This window comes from Mauremys mutica, chromosome 2, assembly GCF_020497125.1.
Source record: "Mauremys mutica isolate MM-2020 ecotype Southern chromosome 2, ASM2049712v1, whole genome shotgun sequence".
Classification (NCBI taxonomy): domain Eukaryota; kingdom Metazoa; phylum Chordata; order Testudines; family Geoemydidae; genus Mauremys; species Mauremys mutica.
Window position 1 is genome coordinate 205,155,929 of NC_059073.1, and position 24,765 is coordinate 205,180,693.

Here is a 24,765-nt window from a genome sequence, read left to right on the forward strand (position 1 = left end):
TAATTGGGGGGCGGGGAAATACCCTGATTCTTCTTTGCATGATAGTTATCATTCCTGTTGCATTGTGTGTATGTGTCTCTGGTGCCCGTGAGCCACTCACTCACAAATAAATATCTAGGATGGGCTTCTCAATAATGTTTAGTGTTGACTTAAATGAGAGCACAGTTAAGCCAATAATAAAATCCTTTATGCAAGCTAAAATGCAAATTTCAAAACAAATGTATTAGTATTCAACTGATACTTGTTACTTTTTATTAGGTGTGCATATATGTGTGAACATGTGCATATGTGTGTACACTTCTGATTTTTCATAATTCCTTAGAAATGCATCTGGAACTTGTAATATATAATTAATTATTCAGTCAGTTATATCTTTTTATTCCTAACATTACAAACATCCTCTTCCCCTAACAACTTATGAAAATTATTATTCTGTTAGTGTAGGAGTTCAGAATGTAACTTTGGAAAAGGAGGGGGAAATAGCCCCATATTTTTCAAATTTTTCAAATTTATGTGGTAGTAACGCCATTGTCCCAGGACACTTACAGGAGAAATTAATAACTGGCTGAGATTAATGGCCTAAGATGGAAGTTTAGGGTCATCAGCTTTCCTCTAGTCAGTCATTATTTTCCAAGACATGCCCTAGCTTGTGACCTTTATTGCTTCAATACCGTAATCTCTGTAACACTTTGTTAGTTGGCATTATTAGCTTAAGAGCACTTAACTATACATGGATATAATATCAAATTTATTATATTTTTGAGGAGGAGAGAAAGATGATTCCTTGATATATTATGCTTATGAGACAAAAATTAAATTTATTGCCACACTACTGGAAATGATTATAAAATATGTTTGTCATGTTAAATGAAAATGCTGGATCTTAAAGTTAAAAAAAGTAAAAAAAAAAATCAACAAACATATCAAATTATTTATTTGTTAAATATCTTTGAAGTTATTTGGTGTTAAAATAAGATTAATGTATTGAAAATTTTTGGGTGATATTGCTGATAGTGGTATTTGATCTTACTGATATCTCCTAAGGGCTCGTCTACACTACCGCAGGGGGGCGATCAGAGATACACAACTTCAGCTATGTGTCACCTATTCCCAGCTTCTGGCAAACAGAGACTAGGGACAGCATCCCTGCCCATCCTGGCTAATCGCCATTGATGGACCTATCCTCCAGGAACATCTTTCTTTTTTTAACCCAGTTATAGTTTTGGCCTCACAACATCCTCTGGCAAAGAGTTCCACAAGTTGACTTCATTGTGAGAAGAAATACTTACTTTTGTTTGATTTAAACCTGCTGCCTATTAATTTCATTTGGTGACTCCTAGTTCTTGTCTTATGAGAAGGAGTAAATAACACTTTCTTATTTACTTTCTCCACACCATTCATGATTTTATAAATCTCTATCTTATCCCTCCTTAGTTGTCTCTTTTCCAAGCTGAAAAGTCCCAGTCTTAAATCTCTTCTCATATGGAAGCTGTTCCATACCCCTAATACTTTTTGCTGCGCTTTTCTGAACCTTTTCCAATTCCAGTATATCTTTCCTGAGATGGGGCGACCTGATCTGAACACAGCATTCAAGATGTGGGCATACCATGGATTTATATAGAGGCAATCTGATATTTTCTGTCTCATTAGCAGAAAAATTTACATTTTACTGAATCCGTTTTTGAAGTTTGTATTAGTTGATAAATGCAAAATAATGCAGATTGGAAAACATAAAATGATGGGGTCTAAATTAGCTGTTACCATTCAAAAAAGAAATCCTGGAGTCACTATGGATAGTTCTTTGAAAACATCCACTCAATGTGGAGTGGCAGTCAAAACAGCTAACAGAAGGTTGGGAATCATTAGGAAAGGGATAGATAATGAGAAAAGAAACCTAACACATTGCATTAGTGTCTTTGCAGATTTTACAAATTTTATCGTTGCATGGGCAAATTTAAGTCCCCCCTTTTTCTGGTTTTTAGCCAAGTAATGGTTCTTATACTTATTAGTGCCAAAGGAAGGGCATCTGGCCACTTTAAGTTTGTCTCAGCACAAATCTTGGCCAGTTTATTTTTAGCATGTTAACTCATTCTTTTTCCTTTTCCCATTTTTTTCTTTAACCTATAAAGGAAACTTTTACTTATACACCTTTTGTTAACAATAAACACATACACAGTACATTAGTTTTATTTAATGTATGCCACATATACCCTTTTACTAAAATAACCTTATTACAGAGCTTTAGAACAACAAGCCAGGACAAGCACACCCACTTTGATGAGTTCACTTAATATAACCTCTAGTCCAATAGCTTTCCACCATCCCAGCCCTCTGGCTAGAAGTCTGAGGTAGCCAGAGGGATCCCATGTACAATATGGGGAGTGGGTTAACTTTCCATGTCCTTGCTTTTAAAGACTGTTAGTATGCAAATTTTAATAACAATTCTCAATTAAAAGATTTGGCTAATAAAGTTTCTTTCTCTTACTTAAGAAAATGTATTAGACTTTAGTATATCACATTCTTCTGATATATATATCCAAACACTTTGTATTCTAAGTAAAACAAAACAAGTATCTGCATTTCAATTTAACACTACTACTTGATTTTAAATCAGACCATCCCATAAAAATATTAAACACAACAATTTTGGCCACGAGACAAACACCACAAGACAGAACATAGAACACAAAACATAATTGTTACTCTGTCAGTAAATGCATGATATGTTGAATGCTGTTCAGCTGGCATTAGTTTTCTTTGATTATCTGAAAGACAAAACAAAAGTCTACCCCTTCTGGGCAGTCAATCATTACTTAAAATATACAAATACTCTTGTTAATTCAGGAGAATTACCCCATATTTTCTTTGCCTGAATTTATTTACAAACATTTGAAAGACACCAAAAACTTCTCTTTAGCATTTTTACAAAGTTTAACTGCTGTTCCCTCCAGCAATTAAAGAGTTAACTTTTCACTTTCCCTTAAAAATCACATGCTCTTCCCTTAAATCACTTGCTTTTTCCTTCAGCAGCCACTTACCAATTCAAATCATCATTCCAAATATCCTTCTGAGTATTTGAAATTTCCATGCTTATACTCCCTTACTCCTTCTTTTCACTACACCCTTAAAAGTTTCCAACCTGTTTTCCCATCTCTCTGTTGCCTGCTCTCCTGGGCCCGATCCTGCTTTTCTCGCTGAACTGTTCCTATCCTGGACACAAACTTATTCCACTACCAGTTTAGCTAGGAGGGTGGGCTTCACAGCTAGCCCCCACCCTTCTGGTCTTTTCCCTAAAACATTTTACTCCCAAAACTACTCAAGTCCTCCCTAGTAAGGCTTGCCACCTGGGCAAAAATACATGGCCATTGGGTAAAGGCCATTTACTTAACACACAATCCAAACTCCTAAAGGGGGTCTACCCAGAGACCCACCCATTTGTCTGCTGACACTTAAACAGAAAAGAAAATTACACAGAGAGCAGAGAAAATTACAGTCTAAGCCAGATTTTTCCTACTTCTATTACATTGTCCGTTACAGGGGGGTGCGGGACAGTAGGATCCCAATACAACCTCAGAGCTTCATCGCACACATGGCTTCCACCCTGAGGAATTACGAACGAGAAGTTCAGTTCCGCCCACACACCTAACGCCCAAATGAACAGAGCAGAAAAACAACAGTAACCGGTTAAACAGAACAGAGCTAAAACTAGATAGTGCACCAAAACTAGATAGTGTTTCCTTATTCTATTAGGGCTCACCTTTAATCATACAATCCTTATCATATAACACCAACAATACCAAATAAAGCAAACATAAAATAACAAGGGTAAAACAGATAGATGGTGTAAATTCTGCAGGGCTTCCCCATTCTCTATTGCTCACCAAACTGTGACAAATTTCTGTTACCAATTATTCCTCATGTCAGGTGATCAAACTGACACTGCATATAATCAAATTTTAAAGCTTCATTAAAAATAATAAAACAACAATGGAGAGTATTGGGAACACTCCCACACCACTCAGGAAAAATATGAATGCCCCAAGCCTTAAGCCACTTTAATACTTACACATATCCAGACTGGCATGTCTGTGTAAAATGTTCAGAGAAGGGAAATAGGTGGACGGGAGATTATCCTGTATACAGCTTGTCCAGAATTTCCAACATGCTTCCACTCTTGGGATGGCTGTTCTTTTACACCCTGGACTCTCCTGCGGCGTCTCTTTCAGAGATTCCAGTTCAGGTCAGCTGCCCTATGGCTTCGTGGTTGCAAAAACTGTTGGATCTCACTGAACCGTTAAGCTTTGCAAATGCAATCTCAGTTTTGTAACTTGAACTGCCTTTGGTTTGCCTGTCTCTATTTTCCACAACCAGCTGGAGCTGAAAGCAGTTTTATTTAGCATAGTCTGTGTGCTGGTTCTTGACCTTGTACGTAGAGCAGCTCTCTCTTTATCTCTGGGGTTAGCCGAGTTTCAAATTAACCCGTTCCTAGACAAATTGCTCACACTGTGTCAGAGGCTTTTCTTTGTGATTAAAAGCTCCTCTGAGATATATGATCTTATCTAGATTGAAGATACCTTCTAATGGGCACTGTTTAGATGGATTTTCACACATGTGAAGATTCCAATTCTCTAAATACCTGCAGGTTTTAGGACCATAATGTACGTACATGTACTATGCTGGGGTACCCTTAGGGGGTGAGGTAGAATTTTTAGACTGTCCCTTACCCACTTTCCACTTACACACACAGAGAGGGTACCCTGTCCGCGCTAGCGGCTCATAAACTAAGAATCTCTCCCTACAGAACACTCACACAGGAGAGATTAACGAGGATGACTGACTCTTCTACATCTCCTTTCAGCAAAGAGCGTCGGCTAGTCTCTGGGAGACACAGCGCCGCATACTCTGATTGCATTCAATGAGATGATCAGACTGTCAGTAGCCCACACGGAAAGGAAGGGGGGGAGGGAAGATGGGTTCACACATTCCTAGACCCAGGCAGCTTCCTCGCCGGACGATGCCAGGCTGAGTCAGCCCACCGTGGGTCGGATCTCCTAAAGATCCACTAGTTACTGGGCTTGCGTTAGACTACTCCTGATCATTAGCAATCGCTTCACAGGGCAATCTGGGCGTCTTCCAGTAACGAACACTCACACAGGTATACACACACACACACACACACCAAGGCCATTGTTTCCTATTGCCACGATGCATCTTATCTTGCTGCACAGTCAATAAATTCAAATGGCATGAGCCCAGCAGAGACAGACATTCCCACGGACAGTTCTCCTCCCAGTGCAGCTCTGGGGCATATGATGAGGGATTTTTACAAGAGCTCTACATACAAACAGCTTCAGAAGCTACCCATTCGCTGACAAAACAAAAATAATTGAAGGATCATGTTGTAATTAAGTGATCCTTCTGGTGGCCACCTTTCCTGGCTCTCTAACTGATACTGAGGCCAGTCTACTGTATAAAATCTTTTCAGTTCACTTTTAGTCATTGGATCCAAACCAAATACCTTCCAATTTGCTAGAATGCATTCTAGGGGCGTACACCTTGCCCTACTAACCTTACCCTGTCCTTGCCCCATACCATGGGCTTGCCCTTGACCCACTATAGGACGCTCTCTCGTCTAGTGGGAATTACAACGGCTGGGCGTCCCCAGCCTCAGGCAAAAGTCCACACCACTGGACTGTTCCTACCTTATCCACAGGACCGGTTCCTCCCCGTCGCCCACAACTGCTTCTCCACTATCTGAGTGCGTTGCACCGTTGTGTCCTCCAAGGTCAGCCTGACGCGTCTCTGCCGAGGCCCCCGGTAAAGACACCAGTGCGCGCTAGGCATCGGCTCTGACCATCGTCCACCGGCCATTGGAGGAGTCCGGGCAAGGCACAATTTTGCCTCGAGCCCACCCAGGGACGCCAAAACTGTTGCCGGCTCAAAGAGCCCGAGGCGGAGCAACAGCAGGGTTCGTTGCCCGGTGTGCGTCGCACTAATTATCACACCAGGGTGGAGAAGCAAAACCAGGTTTATTTGAGCCCAAATATGGTGCCAGGGAGAAAAGCATTCTCAAATCCTGCACACCCGCGCGCAGGCGGGGTCCCAGCATTTATACCCCACTTGTTTGTGTAAGCCTTTTGTTCGGTTTTCCCCCTCACCCCTCCCTTCCCAGCAGCAGCTACATTAGGCATTACATTTCAGTGTGTTAGAAAAGGTTCTCATCCACAAGCTTATCTGTGGCCTTGACAGAACAAACGCATACAGATTTTCCTTCCCCCTCTCCCCCTCCTCCCCGCCGCTTCTGCTGTTTCAAACTCCTACATTTGCAAGCTGAAATTGCTGACAGTTACACATTTTGCTTGCAGTCTGTTAGCATCTTAGGCTGGTTAAAGTTTACAGCACGGAAGACCTCTGGTTTACTCAGGCCTGCAGTCACAACTTTGGTTTACTCAGGTCTAGTGGCACCAACATTATGGTCACTATTACCAAGTGGCTCAGCTATATTCACCTCTTGGGTCAGATCCTGTGCTCCACTTAGGGCTAAATCAAGAATTCTCTCTCCTCCTGTGGGTTCCAGGACTAGCTGCTCCAAGAAGCAGTCATTTAAGGCATCAAGAAATTTCTCTCAACATCCCGTCCTGAGCCTGAAGTGACATGTACCCAGTCAATATGGGGATAGTTGAAATCTCCCATTGTTGTTGAGTTTTTATAGCCTCTCTAATCTCATTGAACATTTCACAAATTACAGTAAGGGGGCCTTTTTTATAAATATACTAAGTATGTATTTCTGATGTAATTTAAAATATCCTGGGCCAGATCTGTAAATGGAAAAAAAAATGTGTAAATCTAGAATAATTCCACTAAAGTCAATGAAGCTACTCAACTTACAATGGTATAACAGAGCAAAATTGCTCACCCCACCTTTTGAAATGAAGATATGGAGGTAATGACTGAAAGCAAGCATGATATTATTGACATAGTTTCATCATATACACACAACAAGTAATGGCATTTGTGAAGTTGAATAAAAGATCTATAAGAAATTCTTGTAAAACCTTATGTGAGTGAATGTATTTACATTTTAATACTAATACAAACTTCAAAAACGGATTCAGTAAAATGTAAATTTTTCTGCTGAACTAAACAACATGCTTCTCTATGAAATATATGTAGTACCTTTGATTGAAGTGAAACACAATTTCAATGCTTTGTTTTAATATGTAATTAATTTCAGTTTTAAAATTGAAATACTGTAAAATTGGTTTTAATGCATTATGAAAAACAATTAGAGGTTGTATGTAACTATGTGAATCTTTTCTCTTTTTACACTGCTCATTGTAGATGTATGTAAGGTTAAGTTAGTGGGTCTAATTATATTAAAAAACCTTTGCATTCTGCAGCATCACGGAATCTACTTTTTGTCATAATTTTGTTTCAGAATCTAAGCTTTCTTGTGAGCGTGGTTGAGGAGAAAACATTTTAAGGTTAACTGAATATACAGTAATGCAGTGTTGTCTTACTGAGTTTGCAAACAGACTGATGTTGTAGCTTGTGGAGTTTTGAACTGCCCCATTCCTCTCAGCATAGTTAACTCTGAAACATACAGTTGGTGATTTAAATATTAGCTGTTACATTCCTGACACACCTTAGGTATAGCTTCCCTTGCAATCAAAACTTCCAGTTTTCCACTAGAATGCATGTAAATATTGTCAGTACAAAAATCTGTGACAAGCTGAAACTGTAACATTGAATTTAATTAAAAAATAACACAGGGACTACCAGACTACCCTTATATGTAATTTACTCCAGAAGTATTTGTAAAATATTCTAAAGTTAAATATTTTTATAAATTTAAAGTGTAGTGTAAATTATATGACCAAACATTTAAGTTTTTATTAAAAGCGGTATGTAATGTTATTTTCAGATAAATGTTTTTTTTCAGCTGTATTTTGTTTACTGGGGAAGGAATGTTTTTCTGTGTCATTTACATTATAGATTTTTATAGTACACCTCTACCACGATATAACGCGACCTGATAGACTGTAGGTTCGCATACAACACGGTAAAGCTCTGACATGCTGCTCTGAGCAGTATGTTAAGGGTGTTGGGGCAGGGGTTTGATAAGGGGCAGAGGGTCTCGGGGGTGATCAGGGGCTCCCCCCAGGGTCTGGGGGACAGGAGCTGTGGGAGGGCACTTTTGGGGGCCCTGCAGTCCCAGAGTGGCCTGGGGGATTAGCAGGGGGCCGGGAGCAGCCCAGTCTGCTTCCCTGGCCCTGGTCCTCGCTGTGTCACTCGGGGGAGGGGGCTTGGGGGAAGGGATTCCCCCTGCATTCAGCAGTGGCGGAAGCAGAGCAGCCCGGCCCCAGCCCACTTCACTCCGCCAGCTCCCAGCTGCAGCGCTCCGCTTCCCGCCGCAGGTGAATACGGGAGGCATCCTTTCCCCAACCTCCCTGCACTCACCTGCGGCAGGAAGCGGAGCAGCCCAGCCCCAGCCAGCTCCACTCCACCAGCTCCCAGCCGTGGCGCTCTGCTTCTGGCCGCAGGTGAGTGCAGGACCTTTTCCCCAGCCGCCCCCCAGCAACACGGCTGGGGCTGGGACAAGGAAAGCGGAGCAGGCTGGGGCCGTGTCGCTTTGCTTCCCGCCACAGGTAAGTGTGGGGGGGCATCCTTTCACTGATGGCGGGAAGCGGAGTGCCGTGGCTGGGAGCTGGCAGGGTGGAGCGGACGGGGGCCGGGCTGCTCCACTTCTTGCTGCTGCCGGTGAGTGCCTGTCAGGGGGTGGGGAGGGGTGGATAGGGGTCGGAGCAGTCAGGGAACAGGGGAGTTGAGTAGCGGGTGGGATCCTGGGGGTGATTAGGGATGGGGGTCTCTGGAGGGGGCGGTCAAGGAACGGGGTGGGGGGGCAAAGCAAATTTGATATAACGCGCTCTCACCTATAACACGGTGAGTTTTTTTGTCTCCCGAGGTCCACGTTATATTGGGGTAGAGGTGTAATTGTAAGTAACTTTTTTTTCTTTAACATAATACATAGACATTGTGCTTGTTTTTTCCTTTAGTCATATAGGCTTTGTTTTGCCTCTAGTTTTTGTTCAATACAAGGTATCTTGTGTCATAAAAGATGCTAACTGTAGAATATATTACTTTTAAAAAATCTGACTAGTATTGCTGTCTTAGATGTATTAAAGTGTACTGTGTCAGCAAAGTTAGTTGTGACATTTGGCTTTTAACAGCTTATTTTTCTTTCTTGACATTTGAAATAAATGGCTTGAATTCTAATTGGTCCATTTGAATGATCCATGGTATGTATTGAAGTATTATGTATTAATACTGTCCATTTAATTCCAGATGTTTAAGTGTTGGCCAAAAAAGTTCATCTCAAAAGCAACACAGGTTACTCCTATTTCTTCCTTCTCCTAGAAGCTGAGTTGAGCACTGTCCCAGTGTACAAGCCCCTGATAACTGTTCTGTAATTATTTTGAAGAACATTGTTTAAGTTTAAATGTTTGATAATGAAGACACTCACCTCCTTTTTTTTTTTTTAAACAGCTGCTTTTGCAGGAGTTTTACACTGGTAAGATTATTTTTATTGGCTTAAGGTAATTAGAAATATTACTATGTTAAAACAAAGGAAAGTATCATGTATATAGATGGATGGATGGATAGATAAGCAACCGGAGTTACTAATTTATCCGTTATCTTCATATCTTTCCTTTCAGTGAAAGTTGTTGTTTTTAACATAGAATTGTTCTGTTTTTGTGATTCTGGACTTGAAAGATTTCCCCTTAAACGTTTTGCTCAAGGGCTAAGTCTATTGTCTGGGTGAAAAATACCTATATGGCCGTGACCCTCAAAGCCATGCATATTTTCACTAGCACTCCTTCCTATCATCCAGTCAGTTCTGAGAGCCCAAAAATAAATCCTTTCTGTTCCCCATTTAATTCTGCCCATTAATAAATGCACTAATTCTGTATCCCATTTTGCCTCTTTTCAGGGCTTCTCTGCTTATGCTCGCTCTCTTGTGTACACAGTAGGCTCTTGGCCTCCCAGTTACTACTGCTCTTCCTAAGACCTCAGCTCCAGTCCCAGTACCCACTTTTTAAAGGTGCAATATCTGTGAAAGGATCAGTGACTGCTTTTCTATGTGTCTGGAAAAAACGGTCGCAACTCCAGCCATTCTGCTACCCTAGTCCTTCTACTTCCCTCCTCCAAAAAAAACCAAAACAAAAAACCAACCCACCAAAACCTATAACGAAACCCCCAAAACTAACAGTATTTAGTGTTGTTTCTCTTGCAACCCCCCTCCTCTTAATAAAGGGATAGAGGAACTTGGCTGTTCTGCTCCTTTCTCCTCCCCTCTCAGAGAAGGAGCCAACCCTACTCAGCATGCTTCCTCTGGCAAGTGCCCCGCCCAAGACCATTCACTGATTTGGTGGGCATACATCAGAATTTCCTTCCCTGAAGTCAGATTTGTTAGTTCTAAGAACACTTAGCTTTTGATGCCCGTGTCTCTTGCACTTTATTTATTATAAAATATTATTTATATATGTATTTGATTTTTTTAAAAAATCCCTTTTTAATGGTATTGCAAGAGACACTTGTAGATTCAAGTTCTCTTTATTTTAGTTAACTCACTTAAAATGGGTAGTGTGAAGAGAGAGAGTGGAAAGTAATCATCAATATGACATCAGACTGAATTACAGTAGCTGCATTAGGTCTGCTGTGTTTTCTGATGTGAAAATATTTACTAAAGGTTTCGGTATGTATAAATCAGTGCTGGTTTCAAAACCTGAACATTGAAACTGAATAGGTTTTGTTCATGCAGGTGTCATATTACAACTCTTTTTGAAAATGACCGTCATTTTTCTCACCTCTCGACGCTGGAAAGAGAGATGGCTTTTCGAACTGAAATGGTTAGATCATTTTTTTTCCTCTAAATAATTTAAATAAAAAGAGACACTATAGTCTTGGAAGCTTGTCTGCAATTATTGATTGTATAACTTTCAAAATTCCACAGCAAGAAAAAATAACACATACAAATGCTTTGTAAGTAACATATTTATATGTTTGTTTTAAGGTACCAATTTCTATATAAATTGAGTTCCCTTTTAAATGGGTTTCAAAAATATTTTATTTTAAACATATGATATTGTGACCTAATGTACAATAAAATATGTACAATTTTAAATACCCTATTTCATAACTTTATAAAGTTATTAATTAATGAAGCACACATTTAAAAAGTGAATATTTACCCCCATGTACCAGTTTCTCTGTCACTTTGTTAATGAAACGTATATCTTAACTGCATGGGATATTTTTAACTACCTTTCTCTATAGTATTTCATGCTTCTTTTGAGACAAAATGGAAGTTCTCTGGGTGTTTTGGACAACTGAGTTTCAAAATGGTATTAACATGAAGAAACTTGGAAAATTGTGTAGTTGTCTTGACTAGCTTTGTCTTAGTCTTATAATAATGAATTCCACTTAAAAGAAGGAATCTTATGTAGGACAATACAAATAGTACCACCTGATTAATTTCTGCTAAATTATGCATCCTTTTAGGGCCTTTATTATTCCTATTTCAAGACCATTGTTGAAGCACCATCATTTTGGTATGGAATGTGGATGATTATGAATGATAAACTAACTGAATATCCTCTGGTGATTAACACGTTAAAAAGGTTCAATCTTTATCCAGAGGTAAGCCATATTTTGAAAGGAGTACCTGCTTCTGTGAAAACTCTGGTTAATGTCCTAGTGTTTTATTTAAAAAGTAAAGATTGTGCTGAAAAGGGTGATACTGCTATAGGGCAGAAAGAAGTATTCCCTGAAATAAACATTTAATTATATTGTAACTGAATTTAAGTATTATATGGTAACTTCTTTGTTTAAATTAGGTAGCTATTATATGTTTCTATGATTTGGTTTCCACTGGTGTGTGTGCCCCCTCACTGATTTCAAGCAGGTAGCAGTCAATCAAACTGTAGACATTTTTTTCACACCTTAATTTTCCACTCTTCAGTTGCAATCTGTTTTCATTCTTCCCTTGCTTTCTTGTTTTTCTTCCCTCTACTGATGACTGGCAGGTTGGTGATGCTGCTTAACCTCAGGGTAACCTGTTTCTTTCATATCACCAACCGTTTCTTTAAGAAACCGTTTAGGAGGCACCGTTAGTGAGCAGGTTGTGTGCATGTGAACAACATATCTTGAAGGACTACAGTTACTGTAGAGTAAATAACAATTTTTTATAACAATTCCTGACACACCTTAGGTATAGCTTCCCTTGCAATCAAAACTTCCAGTTTTCCACTAGAATGCATGTAAATATTGTCAGTACAAAAATCTGAGACAAGCTGAAACTGTAACATTGAATTTAATTAAAAAATAACACAGGGACTACCAGAGATCACTGAGTGAGGATTTTTGGCCGGTGGTACACAGGAGATTAGATTAGATACTGACCTTAATCTATGAATCATAGTTTAACTTCCATGTTGAGAAATAAATGCAAAACATGGAACTCTTAGGGAAGACTGCCTGCTATTACTTTGTATTTACTAATATTTGAGACTATTTAATTATCTGACTAAATCAAGTTTTTTATGAATCTAGCTTATATACAAAATAGGAACCTTATTCCTCATACATTTTCCCCCTCCTTTGGTTACAAAACATGCCAGTGTATAACATTTATATGTTGTTCTGCTTGAGTGATGCAAAGTTCCTTTCATTCTGAAGCAGTAGAGCATTTTGACTTCAGCTAAAGAGTGACCTAGTGAAGTCTAACCTACCTGATCAAATGTGTATACTTAAACTGCAATTAGTAGTTAAACTGAAAGATGGCAAATAAGTATCCTAAATGAGGACATCAAGACATGTGTCATTCAGATACACAGTGGTGGAGTTCGCTATAAGAGCGTGAATAGGCAACAGTGCAAGAAATGTAGACTAGTTTATTCATTCAAATCCTTTCAGAATCTTGTTGGCATAACTCAAATCCCAAGCTTTCATTGACAAAGTACTTGAACATGGTCCAGGTAGCTAAGAGGCTATTGATGTGTGATTGACATAGCAGTTTTCCTGCATCTAATTTTCCTCCATTTCCATCAATCATTAGTAATGCTGCGAGTTTATCACGGATTCTGTGACCCCCATGACTTTTTTGCAGTGGCCGATGTGCCTCGCTCATGGGTAGTTCAGGCAGCCCCTGCGTCAGTCGCATCGGCTGCCGCTGGTGCACTCTCGCCCCCATCCCCCCAGCAGCAGAGTTTGGGTGTGGGAGGGGGTAGGGGCTTGGGGCACGGGATAGCATGAGGTGGGTTCTGAATGGCCCCCCAGGTAAGTGCCACCCAGAGCCTGCCTCACCTGTCCTGTGCCCCAACTCCCTGCTCCCTCCCACACCCAGACTCTGCTGCTGTGGGAGGGTGGGGAGAGCATGGAGCCAGGTAGGGAGCTTGCAGACCCCGCCAGCTCCCCAGCACCAGTGGAGGTCCCAGGCTGAGCACCACTGCCTGCTCCCCCCTCCCCTCAGCACCAGCGGGGGTTCCGGGCCACGTGCTGCTGCCTGCATCCCCCAGCCCCCACGGTGCCCCTGGGCAACCTCCACCCCCAAGTCACTTAGAATTTCTTGTGAAGTATTGCTGAAACAGCAGGGTGCGTCAGACAAAATTTTCAAAGGAGCCTAACTAAGATACTTACCTCACCAAGGGTATTTGAGAATCTCCTCTGTAATATTTACTGAGTGTGCAGCAGCGCTCAGTAACATTAGCTGATAACTCATTTCATGATAAAAGTATATCAGTGGCTCTTTAAGGTCTGGTTGACCATTTAGTCCTTTGAGAGGTATTGGACTTGGTAGCTAAGGAATCTAATCCTCACAAGTCTCAGGTTTCTGCAAAAAGGGAAATGTGCTTTTTAAGAATTTAAGATGATTTGTTTCTTCTGGTGCATACAAAAGGGGAACCTGTGCTGAAATCCTAGCTCCTCTAAAATCAATGGCAAAACTCCCCTTGCCTTCAGTGGGCCCAGGATTCATCCCTGAAGTGCAACTTTCTTTGAACTACCTCTTATGTTTGGTCACCGTTCTCATTGCTTGGAACTTTAATTATGAGTGTACCTGACATTCTTGAACTTCAGAATTTGCTTTTCCTCTGGTCAGTTTAGATGTTCTTTGTGATGGCAATTGGATAAATGATGGCCTTGTGATTAAAGGTCACTTGTGATTAAAGCACAGCTCTCAGTAATAAATAGCCTAGGTTCTATTTTCACTTCAGCCAGACTTTCTAACTTGCCTTGACTTTTGTGCCTTAGATTTTTCTATCTGTAAAATGGGGATAATACTATTTCCTATCTCTCAGGAGTGTTGAGGCTTAATTCATTCTTGGTTGTAAAATTCATTAAGATCTTTGAATGGAAGGCAGCATTATGGAAGTGTGGTATTATGGCAAATTCTGAGGTCCTTAGTCAGATAAATTCCAATTCTCTCTATAGGAATTAGCCTGAATAAGAAGGGAGTAAAAACTGAATACGGACTCAGGATTTGTCCATTACTATTACTATTATTCTGGCCATGCCAAGAGGCAGCTTTATTGTGTTCTCCTTCTTACTTAGTGATCCATAAAGAACATTATGCAATTCTTCATGTCTGTGTGATTATTTTCCCTAAAGAGATGTCTCAGTTTCATGTTAACCATCTCTCTGTGTCAGATATCTAGAGGTGTCCTGGTCAGATGAATTCAATCTTATATTAGAGGGGTGTGATTAGGGTATTTGGTTGTTTGACAGCTCCTTCTATGCATGTTTTGCCAACTTTGTGGGCAAAATTTGGGACCATCTGAGACACATCTGCTATGCAAAGTTTGGCCCATAGAGTTCTTTCAATAAAATGTTCAAATATACTAATTCCTGCATGGTTCTGAATACAGTGGTTCTCAACCAGAGGTATGTGTACCCCTGGAGGTATGCAAAGGTCTTCTAGGGGGTACATCAAGTCATCTAGATATTTGCCTAGTTTTACTACAGACTACATAGAAAGCACCAGTGAAGTCAGTATAAACTAAATGTCATACAGACAGACTTGTTTGTACTGTGCTATATACTGTGCACTGAAATTAAGTACAGTATTTATATTTCAATTGATTTTTATAGTGTTATGGTACAAATGAGAAAGTAAGCAGTTATTCAGCAATAGTGTGCTGTGACACTTGTGTATTTTTATGTCTGATTTTGTAAGCAAGTATTTTTAATTGAGGTGAAACTTGGGGGTATGGAAAACAAATCAGACTCCTGAAAGGGGTACAGTAGTCTGGAAAAGTTGAGAACCACTGCCTTAGGTTGATGAGTATATAGACTTCTGATGTTAAGCAGGTATAGTGTTAACACTAATGCTGAGCAATAGAGCTATGTTGGTATTCAGAGTGAATCATCCCCCAAATGCTTAGTTTTGTAGAAATTAAAAATGTAGAGCCTTGGAAACACTTTCATGGCATTTTACTGGTTCCTGGCTGTTTGAAAGGCTGCCTTAGGTATTGAGATAATCTCTAAATCTAAGTTCCTACTTAGAAACTTCAAATCCTATTTTCTACACAGGTGGTCCTAGCCAGCTGGTACCGCATATACACAGGGGTAATGGATTTTATTGGTCTTCAGACCAAGACATGCTGGACTGTAAACAGAGGAGAAGGGCTTAGTCCTGTTGAAAGCTGTGAAGGCAAGTTTTTTTCACCTAGTGTATTCTTGTGGTTTTGCATGTATTTTGGAAACAGTAATGTTAGTGTCTTCGTCACTGACTCATTTTCATTTAGTTAAGCCTGTGTTTTAGTGAATTTTGCAACATAGCATATGAAAAACATGGAAAAAGAGGGATTTTGTGCTATGCGTTGTAGAGGTATAGCACAGAACTTGCAGCCCAGGTGGTGAGAACTACGGGCTTGTCTTCACTGCAGCACTAGCTTGAGCTATAACTTGAGTTTTGCCTCTAACCCAACTCTTGTCCATGTGCAAAAATGTCTAGCTTGAGCTAATGGGCCAGTTGAGGAGGATGAGTTGAAGCCGCAATGTTGCGGACACGGGAGTTGGTAATGTAGTGGGGATGCAGCAGCTCGAATTGTAATTCCTCAGCTGCTAACCAAATTCCACTGTGAAAGTGGAGTGTTTTGCATTTTGCTCCGTCTCACTTGAGCTAGGCTAGCTTGAGTGCAGTAAATCAAGTGTACAAACTCAATCAATTGTTGTAGTGGAGGTAAGCCTAAATTGGTTTTAAGCCATCTTTGAGCCCTTCCAATTCTGGGTTGCTCTGAGGGCCACAGTGGCCACTGGCATAATTTAGACAAGCTTGTATAAGTTAGGCAGCCTCCCTGGGCTGCTGTCTGGGTGACATTGCTACTCAAATATCTGCAGTGCTGCGGCCCTGCCCTCTACACATCCCATACACCAGAGCTTGTGAGGGAGTTTCAGAAGGCAGCCTTCCATAGTGTTTTCTGTAGTGATTGCACTGGGGGGAATCCTCTCCTGGGGTAATCAGGATCTTTCACGCAGTTTAAATGGGCTGGAACGGATGTGAAGATCTTGTATCTGATCTTTAGTTCCCATAGCTCGGGCATGACCAACTGCTGTTTTAGATGTGGAGGAATGTGCTTGATAATGTGTGATAAAGCTTTTTATAATACCTTACATACAAAAGGTGTCTTGTAAAACAGCCTTTTCATTTTGTCTCTTGAAATTTAGAAATATGCTATAATTTAACTGAGCTGTATAAATAAGATTCACATTTAATTAAAAAATCTTTAAAAACTTTTATGAAACAGACTTTAAATTCAATTTTACCTTAGGAGGTATATCCTTTGTTTTTTAAATAAATGTAAAGGTTAAAACTACTGGTAATGGAATAAAAAGTTAATTGATTAGTTTGAATTGTAAATGTATATTGTGGGATTTGTGCATGTATGAACTGCCCTCTATTAAGAGAAACCTAATTCACTTCTGCTGTAACTGTTTTAGTACTTCATTATTCTTAAGCTACCCCAAAAAATAATGACTCCATTCAGAGACAGAACAATTCACGTTTTATCTAACTTAATCAAAAGCAAGATATTTTGAATTATTCTCCTGACTTCTTTAAGAGGTAATATATTGATGCTTATCAGGGCTTCCATACATGCCAGTCAATTCATCCTCAGTTTTGAAGAAATTCCCTCCTATGTTTTCAGCACGTAGGGAATAATGTCTGCAGACCCGGGTGTCATCTTTTCCTTGCCAGCCCTTATGTATTGAACGTGGCTATTTAAATTACCTTTATTGTGGGACTCTTTTAGTTTTTGAATGCCTTGAGACTGCATCTGATTCACAGATTTTTCTGGTGGTGCAGTCCTCTTAACTACTCCCTCAGTTAGCTTGGAGATATCAAAAAATAAATTATTTTTGTTTTTCTCTATATACATGTAGTAAGATAACATACTATATAACATGTTGTTCTGACTTTTTGTTGCTAGAATAGATAAACATTTAAAATCTGTCAAATTAGTATATTTTTGTCAATATCTGTATGTTAATTGCTGTTTGTTAGGATTGGGAGACCCTGCTTCCTTTTATGTTGCTGTGATCTTTCTTTTAAATGGAGTAATGATGTCATTGTTCTTCATATATGGCACATACCTAAGGTAAGACAGTTATTCTTTGAAAGTAATTTCAGTGGTAACAAGTGTTTGTTTTTAGTAAAATTATAGTGCTTGTAAACATTTTAATAACTTTTTAAAGTAAAAATATAAGTGTTTTTTGGGATATTCAGTGAAGCAATTATTTTGGGGCATTATTTACATGTTAGTATTCAACATATACTGTTTTTGAAGAGGAGCTAGTTAATCCCTTAATTTGGATGACAACTAAGCAAATAGGAGAAGATGATAAAAATATCAATGAGGTAGCATTTGGAAATCAGTAAGCAGGATAGTATACATTTTAAATAACATTTGACATCAACTCAGTTATTAATGTAACACATTTTCTTTTTAAATGTAGATGTTCAATTATGCCTCTAACCCAGGGGTCGGCAACCTTTCAGAAGTGGTGTGCCAAGTCTTCATTTATTCACTCTAATTTAAGGTTTCGTCTGCTAGTCATACATTTTAATGTTTTTAGAAGGTCTCGTTCTATGTCTATAATATATAACTAAACTATTGTTGTATGTAAAGTAAATAAGGTTTTTAAAATGTTTAAGAAGCTTAATTTAAAATTAAACTAAAATGCAGAGGCCCCTGGACCGGTGGCCAGGACCCGGACAGTGAGAGTGCCACTAAAAATTAGCTTGCGTGCTGCCTTCGGCACCTGTGCCATAGGTTGCCTACCCCTTCTCTAACCAAATCCAGAGTTTTATTTTGCTTTGGTTGCAGCTATACTGTGCTCTTTTGACTTAAACTACTTATCTAAAAACCATAAGACTGAAGTTTTTCCTTCTCAGTTGTTGCAATCTTACAGAAACAAAGAGTTGCATACATTTCCTCTTGTTGTGAATTTCTGTCTTTATTTACAGTATCTGTACGCAATTCAGGAACCAAAATGGACTTGGTTACGCTTCTGTTTTTCTATTGAACATGATGTACTGGTACTTCCCTTTATTCCCATAAGACTGGTGCAAAAACAAATAATAATTGAGTGGGCGATGGATGAATTGGTCTCTTACTTTATTTCTCTGCTCTTGGCTTTTCTGCTTCTGTACTCTTCTGAATATCAGCTGGTGGTATAGAGATAATGACTTGTTACACCCTGGGCACTCAAATTTCAGGGGTGATATTGTATTTCCTGTGCTACAGAGGGTTCATCTGATTTTTTGTGTGTGTATATTTGATATTCTAATAGATGAATGCAGCATGTTCTGAGGCAACAGATAACCTTTATGTACAAGAGAGGCCTATCAGGTTGAGGATACTGCAGGCAGCTTAAAGTGAAATCCACATTTTATTTTAATGTCACTCAAAGCTCATTATTGTCTTTTAAGTTCTCAGTATTTTGTCTCCTGAGTTGGACTCAAAGATTTAGTAGTGAAATTAAATAGTTTAATTTAAATACAAGCCACCTGAAGTTCAAGTTGTATAGAAGTTTAGATTTCGGAAGTGTTTTCTATTGAGACACAAGATAGGGTAGGTAATATCTTTTATTGGACCAAGTGCTGCTTTTGAGCTTCAAAAAGCTGATCCTCTGGATTTTCCATTGTCCTCTATAAAGGAAGGTGGTATATCATTAGTGTAAAAATAATGCCAGAGAGAAAATAAGGTGCTCCTATTTTCCCTCTCTCATAATATAAGAATAGGAGATCATCCAGTGAAATAAAAAAGCAACACACTTAAAACTGATGAAAGGATGTTTTTTTAAAACCTCCCCCTTTCCCTAATAACCAACCAATTGAATTAATTGCTACAAGATATGGAAGCTAATAACTTGGTAGTATTAGACATTTTTATTGAGTATGAGAGCATTCATACTCTCATATATACATTTACACATACATATAAAAAAAAGAAAGGTAAAGATGAAACAAGGGTTTAAATTCCTTATTCAAGGCATAATCCAACCAGTAGCTGCTAGGGATTATGAAAAAAACTTCCCTATGGCAAATGATTCCATGAATGTCCAGTAGGGGTTTCTTTTTTTTCCCCCGAACCATTTGTTGTTGTCCAGTATCCTCTCTTTGACAATGGGCTAGATAAACAATTGGTAATCTAGTATTGCTATAATTCTTGACTACTTGGAGATTGAGGGGGCTTAGACATTTGCGTGAGAAATGAAAAATCAAAGGGCAGACCATTCTGAAGTGATTAGAATTAGGTTGGGTGAGGTAATATCTTTTATTACACCAACTTCTGTTGATGAGAGAGACAAGCTTTCATGCCACATAAAGCTCCTCTTCAGGTCTGTGTGGCATGAAAGCTTGTCTTGCTCACCAACAGAAGCTGGTTCAGTAAAAGATATTACCTCACCCACCTTGTCGGTCTAATATCCTGGGTCTGTGCATGGCTACAACTACACTGCATAGAATCAGGTTGGCAGTTTTGGCTAATCAGTGATTGAGGAATTGAGATCAGAAGCTCAATTAACCACCAGAAGAAGCTTATCAATCTTCCTCATGCTAACTTCTGTTCATGAAATAGTTCGAAGGAACTTTCTGGTTGTAGGATGCAAATGATTCTGTTTGTAGGGTGCCCCAGAACACGGAGAACCTGGAAGGACCCTGTTGATTTTGTTCCCGCTGCCCCAGCAGTGAGATCTCGGCTCTCTCTCTTTGCTGCTCTTTCAACTGACTGAAGAGTTGCTTTTGGATAATGAAAAGTACCTACTCTAGTGCCTGTGCAATTTGTAGGGGTTTCAGTCCTTCTACGCCTCTAGCCAAAGCGGTGAAGAACAGAAAATTTAGGCCTTGTGTTGTACCTCAGGAAGCTACCACTCTTTGTCCTACTCCCTCCGCTACCTCTAAACTATAGCTTATTTTTTATGTTCTTACCATTACCTTGAATAATTAATTATAAATAATTTTTCTTTAATTAAATGTCTCTGAACTTCAGCATGTCGTATCTAGGAAGTCAAAATAGCAGTCCCTTAATTGCAACCAGCAAGTGGCCAACTGAAACTTACCTAATCAGGTCTTGTTATTTCAGTACAGACCACTCATAAATATGACTTAATTAAATAATAAAACTAAAATTTCTAGGTTTCAGAAACCTGTAGTATGCAGCTTCTGGCTGAAGAGCCTATTTTTTAAAGTCAGAAAAAAATTAATTTTGTGCCTCTCCTCCTTCAACACTAGCCCAGTATTTGATCAAGAGATCCACAGTGTGTATAGTTCCTGTCCTTTTTTATGTGCATGTGTGTGCTGTCCCCCTTCTGCAACTTGTGCATAGTAGTATGGCATTGTTATCACCAAACCGCCAAGTTAGCAAAGTCTTAAATATAACCTTCCTTCTCTTCCTCCAAGAAACACCCCCAACACTCTTCCCAAACAAACCCTGTAATAACTTTTTCCAGGAAAAGATTATGCTTACTGGGAGTTCAATACTATTCTGTGCTTCAGTATTCTAAACTGTCTTCCCATGTGGTAAGGTAATGCTCCCGGTAAGCATATATAATGCTACAGCATGCGTTATGCAATTAAGAGTTGGTACTTACACTGTAGTATTATATCATGGATTGTTTACCTTCAGTATATTCCTTAAACTATATTTATCTTTACTTTCCATAGTTCTTATTTTTAATTTGTTTCTGAAGGCAGCACCTTTGTTTCTTTGTTAATCATGTGTTTTTGATCTTGACATTTATAGTATTAATATAACGGAAAGGTCATATCTTAGATGCAACATTGCGTAGTTCTATAGATTTATTTTTGTGACTGTTTCAGCACCCTGTTGATTCGTTTAATCCTCCCCACAGAGTTGTACCCGGAACTCATTGATTCTGCATGACTTACGGTTTTTGGTGGCTCCAGGATCTTTGAGTATTTATCTGATTTTTTTTTTTAACTCCTAACCACTTCTACAGAAGTTTTTTTTTTTAAACTGCATTATTTTATTGCTTTTTATTGTAACAAAAAATAAACTAGGATTTATCCTTTGTTTGGTCAGCAGAATTAGTTTTTGTATTTTAAAATTGTATACTGCATAACTTAAGAGCTAGTTAACAATTGGACAGAAAGTATGCAAACTAAAAACACAAAGGAAAATACTTTTACAGTTCTTGAACACAGTTCACACTTTAAATGTTTAATATCCTGATCATTTTTACAATAATTTCCCAAGACATAAGTCCATGCTGTGTGGACTAATTTTGCAGCTTACAAAATTTCATTTTTAAAATCAGCAATTTTTTGAGCTGTTTAAAGACAAAGTGCTTTCAAAATAACCACTGTTTATTCTTGGGCAGGTTTTGTACTCTTGTAACTTCAAAACTAATGTAAATAGTACTGGTTTAAAAAAAATTACTCCAGAGCTAAACCTTCCTATCTCTCTTTTGACCCACAACACAATTATATTTCTGAATTATAAAGCAGTAAACCTTAATTTCTAGTAAAATGAAGACCTTATTACTGTATAGCAACACAAGAGGGCACTGCTGTAGTACTTCCATATTTCCAGAAAAACAGAACGTACCGTGTAGCTGCTTAACACTGTTTTTGTCCACATCACATTATTTTTTAGTCAGTCTGTTTCAGTACTAGATTTAGTACTAACGTTTTGGTGTAACATTCGCCTACTTTAAAACAAATTTGTTTGGTCTTTAGGTTTGTTCAAGTGGTTTAATGTGAAGATGATTTTTGTCAAACAATACCATGCTAACAAATTCATTGAATGTTAGTATGGTGTTTATTTGCAACAACTTTGGTTTTTTTGGGGGGGAAATAATAGAGGGAATATAGAGTAACAAAATTATAACATAAAAGCAACAACTATGGGGACCATTCATGGTCCAGTTGATGTAGGGTGACCAGATGTCCTGGTTTTATAGGGACAGTCCAGATTTTTGGATCTCTTTCTTATATAGGCTCCTTTTACTCTCCACCCCCGTCCCGATTTTTCACATTTGCTATCTGGTCACCCTAAGTTGAAGGTACTGGCAACAACTCACATTGACTTCAATGAAGGAGGCCTGGGCTTCTGTCACCAAAAAGTTTGATCCTAGGTATTACCACTCTACTGTAGCTCACTGTTCATATTAATATAATATACTCACATATTAGTCAATTTATGAGGAAATTCCGTGATCAATGACTTTGGATATTTTGGGTGAGAAATTTTTGGTTTTTGGCTCAACTTTGTAACACTGAAAGTATTGGTATCAGGAGTCCATTTCAACACCCAGAAGGAAGTTTCCCTCTTAGTTAAAACATTGTTCATGTTTGGACACACAGTACTCCTTTCCTTTCTGACTATTCTGCATTGGCAATTTTCCTTTGAAATACTGTATTAGTATTCTGTTGGACACTGGCAGTTTCTCTGGGATATTGCAGGTAGGAGATACTTGTTCTTGATGCATCAGTAAGCTGCGTGTTGCACTGTGAGTACAGTGGCACTTCAATTATGTGCTGCTGTTACTCCACTGAAACCATTGGATTTTATTTCAATCAAGTCACTTTGATGTAAAACTGGAGTAGTGAATCAGGCCCTTAAGTTTTTCTGTTGAACAAATGAAACTCTAGAGCCAACAAAAGTCAGTTCAGTCAGCTATAGGCCCCTTCTAAATGGTTAATCACAAAAAGTAACTTCCATCTTAGCCTCAGGTTTTCAAGATGCAACATCTAAGAATTGCAAATGTACGTTGTGTACAAGAAATGTGAAAACTAATTTAAGACTTTAATTACAATGTTGGCTATTTTTCCTTAAGAGTGAAAATTAGGTACCAGAATCCTAGATTAGGTATAAGAGATCATTGGCACAAAAATGCTAATATTGAAATGTTGTGTTAAACAGAGAAGTTTAATTTTTTTTTATTGTTCCTTTAATCTCCTAGAAGGCAGTGTTTGAAAATTATCTGGTGGCTTACTTTCAGATAAGTACTCAGAAAAACTGCGGCCTTCCACATTTTTTGCTTTCCCTTTCAAATTGGTAATTCATCAGTTCAATTTAGAACACAAAACTAATATTGCACTTTCTATCCCAGTTTTATGGGATATAAAAGAAGGTATCAGATATTTGTCAAAACATTTAAAAGCTGAACTTGCAGACAGTTATTCCCCATAGATAGTTTGTAACCTTCCCCTTAAATTTTTCTGTTTGTCTTGTAGGAACAGAATATTAAGCATAGGAAAGTGTGGGGAGGGGGGAGGGAAGGAGAAGGTGTTTTTTTTTTTTTTTCAGTAGTATGCATGTTCTAGCAAAATTCAGTTGTGGATATAACAAAATCTGATGAGCATATGCAGGTGTCACATGAGTAGAAGGTGAAGGGTGAACATTAAAAATATTGTAGAAAAAGCATATTTAAGTAGCTCAAATGCCATTTTATGTTTGGACATTTGATTATTAAGTTTAAAAGAAAAATACATTTTCAGACAGCCTTTAATATTTTGGTTGTAGTCTTTTTTGTATTTTATTGATTTGTTTTTATTTACTTAATCTTCACATTATAACAGCAAGTACACCCAGGTGTTAGGATATATCAGACTAATGTTGATGGGATTGAAAAATTTTCTCACCTATTCACTGTGGGTTAATAGAAGGCTTTTCTGAATGGAGAGGAGGATCACTGCCACCCCTTTCCCAGAATTGTGTAAAGATTTCAGTAAAAATAATGTCTAGGCCTTCTGGTTGCAAAGATAACTTAGGAAATATTAACTGACTGAATATATACTTTATCATGCATCTGCAGCCACAATACCACCATACCTCTGCTACCGCTCATAGTTCTATGAAGTGAAACCTAATCAAAACCTTATGTGCAGCACTAGCATTGATAATCATGTCAGTTTCACTCTGCTGCTTATCCTTGGCCGAACAATGAGGAAGGGCAGGTACTTTCTCATCTTTGGTGAAAAAGATCCAAAATGGGGATTGGAAAAGTCATGTAGAGTGATGTGGACATGCCCCTTGTAACTGCTAGGCTGCTGTGGAAGAAAGGGTAGAGTTGCAAGACAGTGCCTTGGAGAAACTGGGAATCTCTGATATATGGAAGACAAAAATTGAGTTTATTCTCTCACTCAGAAGCCGCCCCCCATTTGTCACACTTACTAGGCAGAGACTGATATCACAGATAGACAGCATCCTCCTTCTTCCCAAGAGGTAGGGAGGAGGC

General features: G+C 38.8%; 1 protein-coding gene across 1 annotated transcript in view; it reads left to right on the forward strand.

Annotated features, from left to right (window-relative positions):
• The window catches only part of DPY19L1 (dpy-19 like C-mannosyltransferase 1), a 103,295-nt gene that overhangs the window by 3,555 nt on the left and 74,975 nt on the right, over positions 1-24,765 (forward strand). The window contains exons 3-7 of the mRNA XM_045007557.1: positions 9,547-9,571; positions 10,823-10,910; positions 11,563-11,700; positions 15,589-15,709; positions 17,564-17,657. Of these exons, the coding sequence (XP_044863492.1) occupies positions 9,547-9,571; positions 10,823-10,910; positions 11,563-11,700; positions 15,589-15,709; positions 17,564-17,657 (466 nt within the window). The remainder of the gene's footprint in view (positions 1-9,546; positions 9,572-10,822; positions 10,911-11,562; positions 11,701-15,588; positions 15,710-17,563; positions 17,658-24,765) is intronic.